Source organism: Notamacropus eugenii, chromosome 3 (assembly GCF_028372415.1).
Source record: "Notamacropus eugenii isolate mMacEug1 chromosome 3, mMacEug1.pri_v2, whole genome shotgun sequence".
Classification (NCBI taxonomy): Eukaryota; Metazoa; Chordata; class Mammalia; order Diprotodontia; family Macropodidae; genus Notamacropus; species Notamacropus eugenii.
The window spans coordinates 289,143,073-289,161,430 of NC_092874.1; the positions used below are offsets into that span (position 1 = coordinate 289,143,073).

At 42.4% G+C, this 18,358-nt stretch overlaps 1 protein-coding gene across 2 annotated transcripts in view; it reads left to right on the top strand.

The window, feature by feature from the left end:
* RIC8B (RIC8 guanine nucleotide exchange factor B) overlaps positions 1–18,358 on the top strand; it is a 96,139-nt gene that overhangs the window by 58,999 nt on the left and 18,782 nt on the right. For both annotated transcript variants that reach the window (XM_072655827.1, XM_072655828.1), the window contains exons 5-8: positions 5,504–5,750; positions 9,233–9,328; positions 12,337–12,481; positions 15,842–15,986. In XM_072655827.1, the coding sequence (XP_072511928.1) occupies positions 5,504–5,750; positions 9,233–9,328; positions 12,337–12,481; positions 15,842–15,986 (633 nt within the window). The remainder of the gene's footprint in view (positions 1–5,503; positions 5,751–9,232; positions 9,329–12,336; positions 12,482–15,841; positions 15,987–18,358) is intronic.

Below are 18,358 nucleotides of genomic sequence, written 5' to 3' on the forward strand. Positions count from 1 at the left end.
AGATAGAAAAGAGCTGCTTCACTCAGGCTCCTCGGTCAGTAACCATGGTGACCACCACCCAGTAGGGAAGGATGAGTTTGTTTGCTGCTTCCAAAGTGATCATCCAGAAGAGCTAACCTGGTGCAAGCCTAAGAATTCTTCTTTCTTTTTTTTAAACCAAAAGAACTATTTACCAGTGGGTTTGAGCACTGGTGGTTTAAAACACACTTTTAAGAATATCATGTCATCCCTGGAAACACATTAGTTTTCTCTAAATTTTTCCTCACAGTTTTTTTGATAGAATAAGTGAAATTTGTGGGCATCGGAGAATCAAGTGAATTAAAATGAATTACTGCTTTTGAATTACCAAGCTTCCCTTCACGATCTGGCTGGTGTAGAGGCCTGGACTTGGAGTCAGCAAGACCTGAGTTCAAATGTGACCTCAGACACTGACTGACTGTGTGATGCTGGGCAAGTCACTTAACCCTGTTTGCCTAGTTTCCTCTTCTGTAATATAGGAATAATAAAAGAACTCATAGTGGATAGAGCGCCAGGCTTGGAGTCAAGAAGACCTGAGTTCAAATCTGACCTCTGCCACTTACTAGCTGTGTGACCCTGAGCAAGTTTACCCAGTTTGCCTCAGTTTACTCTTCTGTAAAATGAACTGGAGAAGGAAAAGGCAAACCACTCCAGTATCTCAAGAAAACCCCAAAATGGGGTCCCAAAGTGTCAGACGCAACTGAAAACCTCTCTTTCAGGGTTGCTGTGAGGATCAAATGAGCTCTTATCTGTAAAGCTCTTTGTAGACTTGAAAGTAACATCTAAGTGCTGGCTCTTATTATTACCATTGTGTGTGAGGCTGCCATCAGGACATGTGTGGCCCCTTGCTAGAAGGATAGTCTTGGTGAAATCTTTTGGAAAGGATGATGGTGATGGTAATTACAACCTCCACCCACAGTACAAATAGTCTTTTCAGGTTTGGTAGCACACACACACATGCACATGCATGCACACACACTCACACACATGCATGCGCACATATACACACGCACGCACACGTGCGCACTCTCACACACATGTGTGCACACATGTGCACACTCAACCGCACATGTGCATGTGCACACATGCACACACACACATGTGCACACATGCACACACAATCTGGACCCCAGAGGATCTGAGTTTGTATCTCACATGTATGATCTCAGACCAGTCCAAGGCTCCCAAAGCCTCCATTTCCTGAGGTATAAAATGGGAATAAATAGCATTTTTATTCCCTGCATCATAGCACTGTTAGAAAGAAACCCTCAAGTGCTACAGTAATATAAGAAGGAAGAAGATACAGTTACTTCCCTCCAGGACTTTGTCTCTTAGGGAGTCATGAGAGAGAGAGAGATCAGAAGTTAAATTGAAAGTAATAAGATTTGCTCACCTTCTTATTTGGGACAGGATTGTGCCTTTCTCATTTTGGGGAATGAATTTGGGGACAAAAAGGGAACTATTGATAGGGTTGCCCCCCCAAAAAAAAAGAAAAGAAAAGACATTATGTCAATGAAACATTTTTTAAAAATATCCAGAAGAAAACTAAAAGAAGTTCAGAAAAAAAACAAACTTTGAAAGTAACAGGTTGAATTTATGAAATGCACTGATCTGTAAAGAGCATGATTATGTAATAGAGATTCATGGTGTCACATATGATCCACTTTTTCTGTTCTACTTAGGTATAGGAAAGTATTCTTTTTTAGTGTTGATTAAATTCAGAATTTAAAAAAAAAGAAAACTAAAAAAATGTAAAAGAAAGATGGACATAACCAAAGTCCTCAGCAAAGGAAGACACAGACAGTGATTGCTGGAGGTGAGGTTCAAGCTAGGCCTTAGATACAAATATTTTTTCTAGTGTCTATGAGTAGACATTCTTCCCTCATGGAGGTGATACCTTTGGAGGTCCCTGGGAATTGTGGACAGAAACCCCCTTCTGCCCCAGCCGGTGATGACCCTGTCTGGGCTGAGTGGGCTGGGCCTGGGAGAGCAGGCGTGCACCTGCTGCCCGGCCCCTTTCAGCCAGGTTAGACCTGCCCACATTGACCTTACCCCAGAAGCCTCCCTGCCCCTGGGGAGGCTGCAGAGGAGGCATTTGTCAGATACTGGTGATTTTTGTGAGTTTGCCTCTGTTAATCCCCAAGAGTACTGATATTTATAAAGTATTCTATGCCTGACATTCGATTCTCAAAATGGCCCCATGAAGTCACATTTTGCATAATATTTTACTTCCTTTCATATACTTGTTCTTGCCCACTATACATACGCAAGGCATGGGAGGATTGTGCGTTACCCTGCTCTGTGTAGTTCCCCTCCTTTCCCACTGGTCTACAAATTCCAGGGCAAGGCCATGGTGTTGACTTCTGCTGATTTTGTAATCTCATCTTCTAGCACACAGTAGGTGTTCAACACAGACTTGTCAGATTGAATAGAGGATTCTTTTTAAATGAGGAAACAAGCTCAGACAAGTTACATGACTTGTCCAAGGTCATCCAGCTAGTAAAAGGTGCAGCTGGAACTTCATTCAGCCCTGTCTCTGGGCTCCAAGAACAGTTTTTCCATTTGATGGATAATATTGATTTAGAAAGGGGAGGGGAGCCATTCCAGAAGGGCAAAGTCATCTGAGCAAAAGCTCCAGGTGCATTCTGGGTCAGTGTTTCTGGGCATCTGCTATAAAAATCAGTGTCACCTTCAGTGGAGGAGTATGGTCCTGCTGCCTGCAAATGTTTCAGGAAGCTGTAGATGTCAATCATATGGAAGAAGCAGCAGCCTCTGAGAGCTCCAGGGAGCATGGGGGGTGGGGGGTGGGGGATGGGGGATGGTAGGAATGGAGAGAAGATTAAATAGTGACCCAAACGGTACAGAATTAGCAGAGAAGGGAGAGCACCTGAATTGGTACTTCCCCATTCTTGTGTTTCTCACTGCAACATTCATCGTCCCGTTCAAAGGGCCAGCCATGTTAGTAAACTGTGTCCAAAGCCAGGACTGTGTGTGAGAGGGCCATTCTCTGACCCTCCACAAACAAGGATCTGCTTAACCCAGGCTCTGAGGAGTTCTCTCTATCTAAATGGGCCCTCCTTTAGAATCTGCCTTGCGGGAGGGGCTTGGGAGCTTGAGGGGGAGGATGTCCTGTCCCAGTGATTAATGATCTCTGGGCAGCCAGAAAGGGGAGAGTAAGATACACAGAATTTCTCTCTCCCCCCCCCCCCTCCCCGCCCCCCACCAGGCATTCCAAACCTATTGTGCACAACTCTGCATACTCCCCAACTTCCTGGTAGCTGGAGAATTTCATACACTCTCTGACCACAAATGAAACCGTCAGCAATGTGACGAGATCAGAAAGAATAGCTCAGACACAGTGATCCAGAAAATTAATTTTGTAGTTGTTTGGGAACTTGGTAGTTTAATAAGAAACCAGCAAACAGAGGACTTTTCCTTGAAAAGCTGAAGAAAACACCAAATATTTGTTGAATCAAAGCCAGATTTGGTTTCTGATGATTGTTCAGTTCCTGGAAACGGATTCCTTAACGTCACTTACAAAGTGAGGTAGTCCTTTAAAACGATGTCAAAGAAGGAGGCCACTTGAAAGTCTTCTATGTCTCAGAGAGCTTTGGTTCTCGATCGGAGTCCTGGGATCTTAGCCACCCTCTCTGGAACCTAGCAACTCCCTAATATTGGAAGAGATGAAACTTCTGGGCCAGTCGGAGGAGATTTGCCTTTGGTTCTGGGATGGAAGGGGATTTTTTTCTCCTTCTATTCATTTCCATTGGAAATATGGGGCTCAATCCCATCTGCCACCTGTTGAATCCAGTAGGGGAGTTTTTTTTACCTCTTGGCAGGAAGGGAGTGACCCGGAGGTAGAGGATGAGCCATATATTTTCAGATATGGCCAATGTCTGAATTTGTCCTACTTAACCATATGTAGTTGTTATAAGGGAAGAATTTTTTGGAGAGGGAAGACATCATCGGAGTACAAGAGGCCATGATAGTTCTGTTAAAAAAAAAAGTAACAATGAAGTATTTAGAAAATTCACAGAAAAGAGCAGAAGGAAGTTTGGAACAAGATACAGATGAGCTGGATAATGTTAATTTTTTTTTTTACTTTGTATACTTAAAAAACCAAGCTAAATGTAATAGAGATTCACAATTTTACATCCAGTCCTTTTTTTCCCACTCTTGTATGTGGAAATGCTTGTCCTAATTAAAAAGAAAAATTTTAAATTAGAGAAGATTTCAAAGAAACATTTATTTGAAAGAAAGCACTTGTAAAATTAAAGGGTGGGGAAAGGATTTTTTAAAAATACATTCCTTGTTGTTAGGTTTCCTTTCTTTATAAATAGCCAAAGTGAGAAGATCTTTTCATCAGTCAGGTCTGTAATAGGCAGATCAAAATGAGAGCAGTCCTTGTTTGCTCATTGCGGGGCAGTTACCAGCCCCCACATACTGCCTTGTGTTGTTTCCCACCCTGGTTGTCTGATGCTTCAGTTAGAAGTGTGTTTTTCTTCTTTATATAATACACCCACTAAGAAATGAAATCTTTTCTGATAATGAAAGAAAGCAAAACTTTTACTTGGAGGAAGTATAAAGATCAAGGGGAGAGGGGAAAAAAGAAAGGGAAGAAAAACATTTTTCAAAAGTTGAGGTTTTTTGGGGGTGTCTGCAAAGTTTTTGTTATCTTAATTAATGTGGTCAATGGTTACTTTAATTGGGACCATATCTTGAATTCTGCTGTGTTTTTTGAGCTTTAAATCAAGATGAGGGAGAGAAGAGGACCATTTTTAATTAGATTTTAAGACTTTCAGGACATACTGGCTGAAGCCAGAAATGGGATTTATTTCAGCACCAGATTCTTTTTCTACTAGTTCTGAAGTTCCTGTAGATGAAGGCAGTGTCTAGAATGCCTCCCTTTCTGGTGGGAAGGATACTCTGCGACTGGAGAGTAGTTTACACCATCCTTGCAGTGAGTTTGTTGGCCGATGAATCACCCACAGCCTGACGATGACAGTTCAAAAACTGTGTGTGAGTTCCCCCTGCTGGTGCATGGCCCAAGCTCATGTCTTCTCTGATCTCGAAAGGAGAGAGGACGGGAAAAGAGACCTGAGGCAGCCACATCAGTTTATCTTACAAACTGGGTGAAGGAAAAGGGAACAAAGCTCATTTAGAAAAGTATTTTACTCATGAAGAATAAAATGAAAAGTACATATGAAAGCCCATAACTCCTATTTTCTCCTTTCAGTGAGTGACCCATCTGATTGTGTGTTCATTATCTGTCTCTTTTACCCTCCTTATTTATCTTTTGGGTTATTTATTGGTTCTTTATTCTCTTTCTCTTGTGTAACATCAAATATTATGTCACCTTTTCAAAGGTATTTTTTTTAATTTGCCTCCTTAAAGTCATTTACAAACTATTCATTGTGCTGTTTTTTTTAAGTACTATTCACAAAAATTTAAAGTAAAACATTTTAAAATTCTTTTTTCCCCCTAGCAATGCAGTCAACCTTCTAAGCAACGTTCCAGTCTCATGCTTGGATGTCCTCATTAGCCCATTAGCCCAGGACGAAATTGCCCAGGAGGCAACAACTCTGGATGAACCAACGCAGGAAGCTGAAACGGGCCAGGATGAGACAAGGGAAGAAGAAGCCAATTTGAAGTACAATACCATGGTATACAATGGCATGAACATGGAGGCCATCCGTGTTCTCCTTGACTTTATGGAGAAGAGAATAGACAAGGTAATACCCATGGTGAGCTGGCTTTGCTAGGTGCCCCCAAATGCTTCCTAAGGAGTAGGAATCACCAGAAGCTTAGGAAATGAGTCTTCAGACTCTTAAGCTTTTGAATTGGAAGGGACCTTGGTGATGAACAGGCCAATAGCTTCATTTTTTAAAGAGCAAGAAACTAGTACCCAGGATGGTGAGGGCATCTTCAGAACAGGATTAATACAACAGAAACATAACTAAGGAAAAAATAGAACTGTCCAGATTTTTGGAAAAAGAGATTTGAATGACCTCTGGTGACTTATTAATGGGAATAAAGAATATGCATATGCCTTAGCATCCTATAGTACTCTTGCAGAAATTTGTGATTTGTATCCTACACCACATTTACACAAACTGATCATGTGCTAGGGCATAATAAAAATCATAAGCAAATACAGAAAGGCAGAGCTAATATAAGCAAGTTCTCTGCCAATCATAATTCAGTAGAGAGTGTTCAGTAAAGCAAATGTCAGTATAAAGCATTGGCCTAAATTGAAACATCCTGAATAATAAGCTGGCCAAAGAATAAACCATGTAAACAGTAAATGTATGTTTAAGAGAAAAATAGCCATGAGATACTATACTGAACGTTGTAGATTGCGGTTAAAGCAGTATTCAGAGGAAAATTTGTGTCTTTGAAAACTTATATTAACAAAGTAGGAAAAGAGAAATAAAAAACCTATCAACCCAATGAATAACCCCCAAGAAAAACTGAGAATGCCACTTTTAAAAGTAGAAAAATAAACACACTGACAATTCTAAAAGAAATATAAAAGACAGAATCTTGAAAATTGTAGAATAGGTAATATTGAAAATAAAAATGAACATAAAATTGACAAAATGCAAAGGTGTTTTTCTTTAAAAGATTAACAAAATTAATGAAACGTTAGTTGACATGTTTTAATAGAAATACCAAATTACCAAAATAAAAAGAAAGAGCAAGGTGAATTTCTAACTTAATAGAAAATAAAGAGAATTATAAAAAAAAACTATGCACAAATAAATGTATCACCAAGAGAACTTGAGAATTCAAAGCTGTGCATGATTATCTACAAAGATATAAAGTACCCAAATTAACAAAAAGGGATGTAAGGGTCTAATGCAGTTTTAGAAAAAGAAATTATACAAGCGTAAACTGAAAGTAACCTCTGTCCTAGAAGCATTTTTCATATGACTTCTAACACTTAAATTCAATGTTCAGATGTCTAAAGAATAGCTAATATCTGCACCTTCAAACTAGAGAAAGGAGGCGTGTGCTTTTCATGCCACAAAAATGGTCCAGATATTCAAACCAGGGACAGGCAAAGCAGGGAAGGAGGATTTTAGATCAATTTCACTAATGAATTTGGATACATTTTCTTTTAATTAAAACTTGCAAGGATACTAACAGCAGATATCCAGAAATGATTCACCAGGACTGATTTGTATTATGCAAGGAATGCAGGAATGGTTTAGCATTAAGAAAATGAGAACAATTATGCGTATAAATCAAAACTCATCTTATATCAGTAGGTGTGAACAGTCTTTTGACAAAAACACAGCACTTATTGTTAAAAAAACCTAAAAATGCCTAGGCATGGAAGGGTCATATTTAAATATGTTCAGAAGCATATATCTGCAACCAAGGTGGAACATTATTTGCAATAAGAGAAGGAAAAAGAGCAAACCTAAAAGCTTTCCATGTACAAACAAGGACAGCCAAGGATGCCTTCTGTCCCCTCCAGTAGGACCCAGACAAAGTTCTAAAATGCTGTGTGTAGCAGTATGACACAGGAAAGAAATTAAAAGCATAAACACTGACCAAGAGGAGAAAAATTGGCAGACAAGATGATGATTTGCTTAAAAAACCTGAAAGCATCAGTGAATAAACTAATTGAAGTGATTAATAACTTTAGTAAAGTAGCAGGAGACAATATCCACAAGGAGGCCAGCATTTCTGTAGAGTACTAACAAAATCAGAAGGAAATGAGAAGTTTGATTTAAAAAAATTACAAAATATGCAAACTATCTGGGAGTTAACGTACCAGAACACATAGGATTTACACAAATACAACTACAACATTTTGTTGTTGTTGTTGTTGCAAAAATAAAGATTTAAATAACTGGAGAGATACTTAGGTAAGGTGGGTGGTCAGTCAGTCAGTAAACCTTTATTAAGCTCCTACTATGTGCTAAGCTTTTGGGGATACAAAGTTAAAAGTCCCTGCTCAGTCTAAGGAGGGAGATAATATCAAAACAACTGTGTACAAACAAGCTGTTGGACCAGACAAACTGGAGATAATCCACAGGACTCCGCCTCCTCTCGTTAGAAGGGGTTGAGGGGTACATGGGGCAGACAGAATGTGGCATACACCGTCACATGCTGCAGGAGTCTATCAATTGTTATAATTATTTTTCTTGTTACAAGGGATGGTTCAGGTAGGGGCTGGTACCATATCTATAGAAGAATATTATTTTAAAAAAAAAAAGGAAAATATTCTTTTAAAAAAAGAAAGAAAGATAGAGCCCTGCTCTTGAGTTCAAAAGACATTGGTTTCAAAATCACTGAACTTTTTTGATTTTCAGTTTACTCATCTGTAAAATGGAAATAATCATACTGTTACCGTCTGCCTCTTGGAGCTGTTGATCGAAGCAACTTGTACACTGTAAAAGTATAATATATGTGTGTACAGTTGCCACTCTTACTATTTTCCTCCTCAAAATAAGCACCAACTTAAAAAAATATGAGAGAGTTAACTTAAATGAATTATCCTCCATTACCCTTCTTTTCCCTTTGATTGGGTTAGCTTCCTGTGCCAAGATGATTGGTGCCTGGCAGTCTTCTCTCATATTTTGGGTGTGGCTTTATTGTTGCCCAGGCTACCTCTTTCCTCCATCCCCCTTTCAGAGCAGTAGTTCCTAGTGGAGTCAGTCAGACCAAGAGTGAAACAGAAAAGAGCCACCAGACCCATGAATATAGACCTTATGGCTCCATGTTGTAATCAAGGCAGCCAGTTGTCCAAGACAGGGAACATAGGGAAATATAAGGCAGAAATGCTAAGGAAGGATGGAAATCACTTCGGGTAAATGGGAATGGAGACACATGAAGTAATGTGGGAGAAAGAGACTGTGGTGCCTTGGAGAGAGGCCTTGATTTAGAGTCACCATTCTATAACCTTGAGTGATCAGCTGCAAGTCATGGACCTCACCTATAAAATGAGGAAGTTGGGCAGGCTGGTCCCCATGGCCCATCTGAGCTCTCAGACTCTGGGGAGTGTATGAAGCCATGGTCCCATCAACATTCCCCCATGAGCTGATCTTTACCTCTCTGAGTTTTTAATTCTTGAAGAGAAGAACCATTATCTGACCTCATAACTCAGACCAAAATTCAGGTTTTTGTGGTGTGTGTGTGTGTGTGTGTGTCTTTTGTGGAATCCTATAAACCAGCTAACTGATTTTCTCTGGCTCTCCTTTAGGGGAGCTGCTACCGGGAGGGCCTGACTCCAGTACTCAGTTTATTAACCGAATGTTCCCGTGCTCACCGAAACATCCGGAAATTCATTAAAGACCAGGTAACAGCTGGATGCAAATTGACTTGGGAGGCTGGCAGTGTGGTAGCTGTCTTCTTTTACTTGTACTCTTTTTGTGCCCTGTTTTTCAAGCCCCCAAAACATCAGGGAACATTGTTTTCCTCTTGACACCCTCGCAGTTGAGAAATGTGGGCACATTGGCACTTGGAGAGTCCTTTGGAATTCATCCATCTTGGGAATCAAGTGCACCTTTTCTTTCTTCCTTTGGGTTTGATTTGTTTTTTTAGTGAAGGTGGGAGAGTATAGATCTACCAGACTAAAAAAAAATATTGAGCATCCTACTATGTGCAGAGCTCTATAATCCTCATCATCATAATTTTATATAACACTGCCTATAAACCAGGCACTGCACTAAGTATCTCTACAACAACCCTGGGAGAGAGGTGCTATTATTACCTCATTTTACAGATGGGAAAACTGAGGCAGGCAGTGGTCACATGACTTGCCCACGGCTAACAAGTGTCTGAGGCTGGATTTTAACTCAGGTCTTCCTACCTCCAAGCCTGGCACTGTGCTTCCTGGCTGCCCGTGGTAGATACTTTAGGAAAACTTGGAGTGGAAGGCAAAGGCTATGTATATTCCAATTTAAGGAGCCAGGGAAAGAAGAAGGCCTCCAGGCTTTGAGTGAATCTTCTTTGGAGGATTGATGCAAAAACATGAGCCAGAATCAGAGGAGAAGAAAGCATGGCCAGGTCGAGGAAAGCTCCCCTGAGAAGCCATCACAGGTCTACTGACAGATTAGTCCATTAGGGAAAATCTGGAGCTTTTCTGCACGTGGGATTGCTAAGAGGAAAAGCTTGTAAATCCACGAGTGGAAGCTGTTTCCATTTACCTTGAGAAGGTTAATCTTTTGTTTCAAGTAAGGCCTTCTTTGTGCAGGGGGTGTCATGGTGGATAGAGCCCTGGGCTTTGGGTCTGGAAGACCTGAGTTCAAATCCTGCCTCAGACACTTACTGGCTGTAGGACCCTGGGCAAGTCACTTACCCTATTTGCCTCAGTTTCCTCATCTGTAAAGCGGGGGTAATAATAGCGCCAACCTCCCAAGGGAATTGTGAGGATTGAATAAGATAATAATTAATTATAAAACTCTCAGCACAGTGCCTGACATGCAGGGATAATAATTATAGTAGCTGTTAGCTATTATTGCTACCTCTGTCAGCAGCCTTAGTGACCATTAACGCAGGAACATGTATGTCACACAAGGAGCCAGGCTCAGCCAGCATTTTGGGTTGCTGATGTATCTAATAAAGGAAGCAAAGGAAGCCTCCAGTATTTATTGATGACCCCCAAGATACTGGTCTAGACTCATAAAGTATAGGAAAAAAACACATTAGCATTTAGTGTTGGGGCAGTATCAACCAATCACCAAACATTTATTAAGCACCTGCTGTGTACCAGGCACTGTGCTGAGCCCTGGAATACAAAAAGAGGCAAAAGACAGTCCTTGCCCACAAGGGGCTCACAGTCTAATGGGAGTTCCCTGATTGGGTAGTGGTGCTCTAGGAAGAAGGAGAGGAAGCAAATCTTTCATGAGAGAGGAAGCAAGGTTTAGTCGATTTGGCATTGAACTTGGAGTCAGGAAGTCCTGCATTCAGATCCTGTCTCAGACACTGACTGGCTGTGTGACCCTAGGAAGTCACCTAACCACTCTGGGCCTCAGTCTCCTCCTCTGCAAAATGGGGAGGGAGAGGTGTCCTCTAAGGTCCCTTGTAACCTTAAACCAGCACTCCTGTGACAGTTTTGCAAGAGGCATGGACAAGGGCAGACAGTTATGTGGGAGGCTCCATGGTAGAAAGGATTCCAAATGGGTTATTACTATTAATATTACTAATAATTATAACAGAGGGGTGAGTAAAATGTCCAGGCTATTGGAAGAATTCTTTGTTGGAAGGGATGACAGAGCAGAAGGAAAATTAAGGACACAAGGGAAACGCATACAATGTGAAAACAAAGGGTACCAATAAAAGCCTATTTTTCTAAAGAAAATTAACTCATTTTCAAGCAAAGTCCAGATACCTTAATAGAACTTTCCCATTTCTCTTTCTCCACTGACACCTTCTCTAAGCAGGTTTCATAATCCAGAGCTGCCAAGCCATTCTCTCATGGAGTCCTGTTCTTTCATGAGAACTTGGACTGAAAATCACTTTGCCTACCTCAGGCACCTAACTAGTATTTACTGAGCACCTGCTATAGGCCCAGCCCTGGGTGAGGCCCCACAGGGTTACAGGAGAAGTGTTAAAACTTGGTTTCCTACTTGTGGTCTAACTGGGGAGACGAGGCATGGAGCACTTGGAAAGAAATATCAGATAGTATAAATTAAAAATCCTGCGATTCGGTGTATACGTGTTATAGTTCAGTTGAGAGAAGGATCGCTTTGGGCCAGGCCTTCTTGGGTAGAGGAAGGTTGGACTGGGATAAACCAAGAGGGAAGCAGGCAGGGAGGGAATGAATATGGCGTGTGTGTTTGCCAGTGGGGGTAGGGAAACAGGGGACCTAGGGAGATGCTTTTGTCCAAACAGCCAGCCTTTCAGTATGTTAGAAGGACATGTATTCAAGGGACAAAATGTCCCAGATCCCAGGTTCTGTGACAAGCATGTACATTATTTGGGGCCTGATTTTGTTGAACCCAAGAAGACCAAATCTTTCTGATGCTCCTTTTCATTCTGGAGATAGGTTCATGTGATCTTAGAAAACCGAGCCCATGAGATGTTTGCCACTCAGATGATGGTACGTTCCTGCCTGGGTCATGCTAACACTTCATTTGGGTGGTTAGAGGCAGGAAGGACCAACTCTGGAGGCAGAACATGGCCTGTGTGACCCTGGTGCACCTCATCACCTTCCTGGGCCTCAGTCTTCTCATCTGTAGAATGGACAGATGGCTCCTCTGGTCCTGGCTGCCATGATGTTGGGCAGGTTTCTTTTTCACCTCTAGTGTCAGAGAATGTCCACAGTTCCCTGGGCCACAGTCAGCATTGTGTTTGCGTCTCCAGGTCCTGCCGCCTCTGAGAGATGTGACCAACCGCCCGGAAGTCGGCACCACTGTGCGTAATAAGCTGGTGCGCCTCATGACACACGTTGACCTCGGGGTCAAGCAGATCGCAGCCGAATTCCTCTTTGTCCTTTGCAAAGAGAGAGGTAGGTGGAAGCCACCTTTCCTTGCTTTCTGGTGATGATCTTCCTTGGGGACAGAAGCAAAGCACCTTTGAATGAGAGGTCCTGACTGGTCATCCTGGAATGAAAGGAGGCTGTACTTTCAGTCAGATCTCTAAATACACCTTGTTGGAGAAAAATAGAAACACAGATGCCTCCAAATAGCACTTAATGGAAAGTAATTTCTGTTTGACCTTAGACTGATCAGACTTTAGACACAACTGATCACTACCTCAGAAAAGTTAGAGCACCTTTGGACTCCCTACTGCTGTAGGGAGTGGGGTGAGGATCACAGGATTTCTTTTTCTTTCTGGGGTCATGAACCCCTTTGGCATTCTTCCAGAGTCTATGGACCTCTCCCCAGAATAATGCTTATAAATACAGAAAGTCAAATTCACTGGATTGCAAAGAAAACGAATCATAGTTAAATACAATGAGCAAAATGTGAAAAAATTCCAAATTCACGGACTCCTTGAAATCTCACCATGGACCCTACATTAGGGGTCCCTTCTGTCAGGCTACATAAGTGGTACAGAAGGCGTATTGGTAGAGAATTTCCTTCCTTGAAAATTGCTTTTACCAGTGAAATCAGAGATCTGGTCCCTCCTTCTTTACTCTTTGTCACAAGCAGTTACTCTCTGGGAGGGGGAGGGGACACATGGGGAATGCAGGTGACATAAAGAGAAAAGAGTTAGCACCGGTCCTGGAGTCAGGAAAACATAACTTCAAAACATAATTTAGACACACAGCGGTGTGACCTTGGGCAAGTCACTTAATCCTGATTGCCTCTACACAAACAAAAATGCATAAAAAACCCAGAAGATGTAACGCTACAAATGAATTTTTTAGAAGATATTCTCTTGGAGCTGTTATGGCCTGAGTATTTTATCACCAGACAGTCAGCTCGGTGGAATAGTAATTCCACTGACCCTATTTGTGGTCATTATTTAATCCTCAGGGGTCTGAGAGTAGCGGGATTTCTGGATAGTGTATGTTCGAATACTGTCCTCCCCAAAACAAGTTTAATTTAAAACTCGAGTTCAACCTCAGATATCCAGAAGGACTCATGTGGTGACTCCTCCTCACCTTTCAGAGCTAGTTCACCTTTCATAGCTTCCATGGGCTGGTTTTCCTTTCTTTCCAGGCTGATTATATGTTCTTATTCATTGTCTTCCATATTTTAGCTAGATTGATGCATTTACTATTCTACATGGCCATATCCCATCTCCAGCCACCATGCCTTTGTCCAGGCTGTGCTTCATGCCTAGATTCCTCCTCAACTGTACCTCTTGGAATCCCAGCCCCTTTGAAGAGGCTTTTCTGTGGTTGTTAGTACCCCCTTCCATCACTCAGTGTTTGTATTTCCCTAGTAGAATAGGAGTTGTTTAAGGGCCAAGAGTATATCATTTTTGTATTTGTGTAATTCCCTACACATGGCACATAATAGGCACTTTTAAAAATGCTTTTGTCAGTTGATCATTTGATGAGTCTCTCTGATCGTTGGCTGAGAGATATATTCTGTCACCAGCCTAGTCCTGGAAGCCCTTCCAAGACTATGGGACCCACCAGAGCCTGCCTTCCATGGGCCCAGCCTTCAGGGTCTGAGGGCCAGAGAGGAGGATTCAAGAATAGGTTTTATAAGATAGATCCCCCTTTGATTTGGCCAAAAAATGACCTTCGGTGACAAGCTCTTTAATTTTGGTGATTGAGATTTGGCAAAACTCTTATCTGACCATCACGGTGTTGTTAAGAGGCACTCTGTAAACTATGAAGTACTGCTAAGTGTGAGGATTCGCCCTCCTAGCACTGTGGCTGTGCTGACCAAGAGATCCCTGTTTCCCTGGACCTTGAGCTTCTCAAATCTAAGTCTTTCCAGAAGAAGGCCTCATTGTTTGCTCTCTTTCTGGGTTATGGAAGTCTCTACCACTACCCCCTCTCTTATCCCTGTTTCTCTGTCTCTCTCTCACTCTCTCTGTCTCTCTCTCTCTATCTCTGTCTCTCTCTTTCTCTCTCTGAGTCTCTCTCACTCTCCCCTGTTGCCTCCCTCTCTTTTGGTCTTTCTGTCCTCCCTCTCTTCCCTCTACACTGTGTCTCTTTCTCCGTCTTTCTCCCTCTCTCTCCCACTGTCCCCCTTCCTGTTTCTCTCTTTCTCTCTCACATGCACACACACACTTTAGCTGCCTTTCTAAGGACCTTCTCCAGCTGTTACACTTTCTGATAAGATGTGATAACCCATAATTCATCTGCAGACACACTAGGATTCTGTACAACAAAGTTTTCTGTTTTCTTTGCTGTATTTGGGGGTTGGTCATGGGAGCTTCATGGGTGGGATGCCTCAAGAGGCCATCTCCTAAGCACTTCCTGTCCAGCCATGCCATTATGTCATCTCTTACTCTGTAACTTGGCATTGTAGTAACAGCTGAAGGAAGGAAGGAATTTAAAAGCATTTATTAAGTGCTTCCTGTATACCAGATGTGTTGCTAGAAAATCAAAGCAGTCCCTGCCTTCACAGGGTACATAGTTTGCAGGATTACATGTTTTCCTCCAAGCTTCCTGTCCTAGATTATTTATACAAAATGATGAAGACTACCTGCCCTGTCTCAAGCCCTGTTTCCTAGAGGACTCTTCTCTTGACACTAACCTAGTCAGAGAATGTCTCTTAGTCCTCCTGCTCTTCCTTGTCTTAGCCCATTTCTTCTTGATTCATGACAAAATAGTCCACCCATTGCCTCTTCCTTCTTTCTGTTAGTTTTCGGTGTAGACTGTCATCCAAAGCTCTCCAAGGGTCTCCGTAACCTGGTTATTTGGTGACGATCCCCATGGTTTGCAGTAGTTTCCACCAAAGCTCCCAGAGTGTCCTTGGCACATTATTGAAAGACACTTCCCTCCCGTGCAGCAAGATGGCAGCCCTTAAGTACTTGGAGGGTTGGTCTCCCTGTGGAAGAGAGAGCTGATTTATTCTGCTTGGCCCCAGTAGAAAAGTGTTTAAGTTCAATATTATTTAACCCTGAACAAGGTACCGTCATCTCTGTTTGCTTCAGTTTCCTCAGCTGTAAAATGGGAATAACAAAAGCACCTACCTCCCAAGGTAGTTGTGAGGATTCATTGGGATGATATTTGTAAGGGGCTTTGCACAATGTCTGGCACGTAGTAGGTGCTTAATAAATGCTTGTTCTCATCCCCCTTCTTGCCATGCTGTTGCCACAATAGGACCCAGTCCTCACCAGCTTAGCATCTCCTGGGAGCGCCTGCCAGGAGGGGCCGGGCTGGAGCTGGCCATGGGCACAGGTCCTCACTCACACTGACTTGACTGTGACCACTGTCCCCCTCTCTGTGCCTTTGCAGTGGACAGCCTCCTGAAATACACTGGCTACGGCAATGCTGCAGGACTGCTGGCAGCAAGGGGCCTCTTGGCTGGAGGAAGAGGAGACCATTGGTACTCAGATGATGAAGACACAGACACGGAAGAGTACAAGTCTGCAAAGCCCAAGTATGGTATTAAGCATCGTCTGAACTTCAGCTCCCCCACCCCTGTCCCTCTGAGTTTTGTGTGTCTTCCCTGCTTTTTCTTTCATCTTTCAAATGGTTCCTTTCTCATGGGGACTGCATGATGGTGTCCAGGCTTGACTCTGATGGGTTTTTTAAGGGCTTCCCAGTCTTCCATGGAAGTGGTGGTTGTAGGTGACATGACAGGGCAAAATGACAAAGAATAGTCTATCCCGCTGCTATGGCCTTTCCAGTAAATGACTCATCCTTTCCCAGGTGGTCCCAGAGATAGCTCCCAGGTATTTCAGATGCCCATTATTTCATATGGAAAGCAGTTTCTTCTCACTCTCTGCTTTCCTTTCCTTCTGTTAAGCTTTTATAAAGAAGGATCAACTAGGTAGTCTAGTTATTGGATTACTTCAGGTTTGGTGAAATCCCCCCTCCCCCAAATTCTAGTCTTTCTTGAACCTCCCACATAAAGTCTGTATAAATGGGCAGACTCATGAAGTGATGGCTAGTCACCATGGAAGGAGTTTAATCACATTAGTACTTGGGGATTCATCTTTGCCAAATGCCCTGAATGACATTAGTGCCTCGGGTAAGAAAACCAGAGCCCCCAGGGAGCCTCACTGGCGTCAGAGGATAAGATTTAGAGGTTCTACCCAGCTGCAGTATTTTATCCCAAGTCAAAATGCCATCCTCGCTTGTGGTGTTCTTGGCTTCCACCACTGAGGAATGACCTCCACTCTTGTCTGTGGGATTTGCTGACCCAGATAATGTTGGAGGGTGACACTTTTCCTTTTTGGCTGTCATCAGTGGTACCCAGAGGGTCTGGGCCCCTCCTATGATCTTTCAGACACTGCTGGGGACATACACAGTGGGAGCTTGGAGATTGAAAATTGACATCTGCCAAGTAAGAATGGGTTTTTTTTCCCCTTTCTTAAAAAAAATAAAAAGAACAAAATTAAACCGAATGTGTTTATCTACTATTGAATCCTAGCACAAACTCTCCAGTCATCACAGTGGAAGTAGGCTATGAAAATGTGTCTAAGCTTCTAATTGTTTGGGATTTTTGTGGCAAGCTTCTCATAGAAGAAGGGGTTGATTGAAGGGCTGTTGGCAAAGTTCGGATGCAGTCCATCCCAGCTGGCTCCTGTGCAGTATGTACTCAAACACAAAACTTGCTCCAATAAAATTGGCCCTTTCGTTCACCAGAGTAGTTCCCAAGGAAATCTCCCTTTAGGCCTCGTGTACCTGAGGCAATCCTGGTTTGTTTCTTCTACTCCTTATTAATCTTTGTTCCTTGAATTCCATCGATCAATTCAAACAGGAAGAGCATTTTTATGCTGAACTCATCAAAAACACTATATCGGAATGTGAGGGCTTAGAATCCACCAATTAAGAATTCTAGGAATTGAAAATGAAGGAGAAACTGCAGGAGGCCTGTGTCTCTGGAGGGTACATATACGCAGTGAACCAGGATGGAAAGCCTAGATTTAAAACCTCTCTCTCATGTCTCCTAAACAGCATGATGAGGTAGCAATCAGAATTACAGCATATAATGTTGCATCCAAACCTGTGCGCTGTCAGAAATGAAGCTGAAATCTTACTTGGTAGGGTCAGAGAAGGCTCCAGAATGTATTACAGCCAGATAGGAAGAAGGGATTTAAAAGCAACCCAGGTCAGAACTGGCCCCTGTCCACCCCAGTTGTGGCTCATAGCACATTAGCTTTCTTAGAAAGCCTGTTTACAAGAAGTGGGATGTCGACTGTTCCTGTATTGTCTCTCATGTCCTTTTTGGGATCAAACCCTTTAGTCCTCATCTCCCAAACAGAAACCATCTTCAGCCTTCTGCCTTGTCGTGGGTGTGTATTTTCTAGAACTGGGATCTTTGTTCAAATAAAAGAATCTTCGCAGGCCAGTCCTGTTAAAATGAGCTCTCAAACCAAATGTCCATTTCTCAAGTCTTCATCACTTGACTCTTCAAATAGGCCTTTGTTTTTATTTTCAATTCCCTTCTTCCTTTATTTAAGAGGGGAAAAAAAATCACTGATTAGATGTTTCATTTATTGCCTAAAATTTGAAAAAGCTTCTTAAACTGGTCTCCTTTTTGAAAGACATGCTAAGCAAAGGCTTGGCTAGGAAACAGACCTGCTCTCCTCTGGGAAATGATCCCACTGGACCTCAAGAACTTTCTGTCCAACAGGGGAAATGCAAACTTTGTTGATGTCCCACAAAGCCTGCCAACCTAATTCAGCTAATAAAGTCAGTCTCAGATAGAATCAATGATCCCTCCACCCACAAGGTGCTCTCTCCCAAGAGCAAACATTGGTGATTGTCTTACACTGTACATTTATACCCCACAGTTGCTAGTGT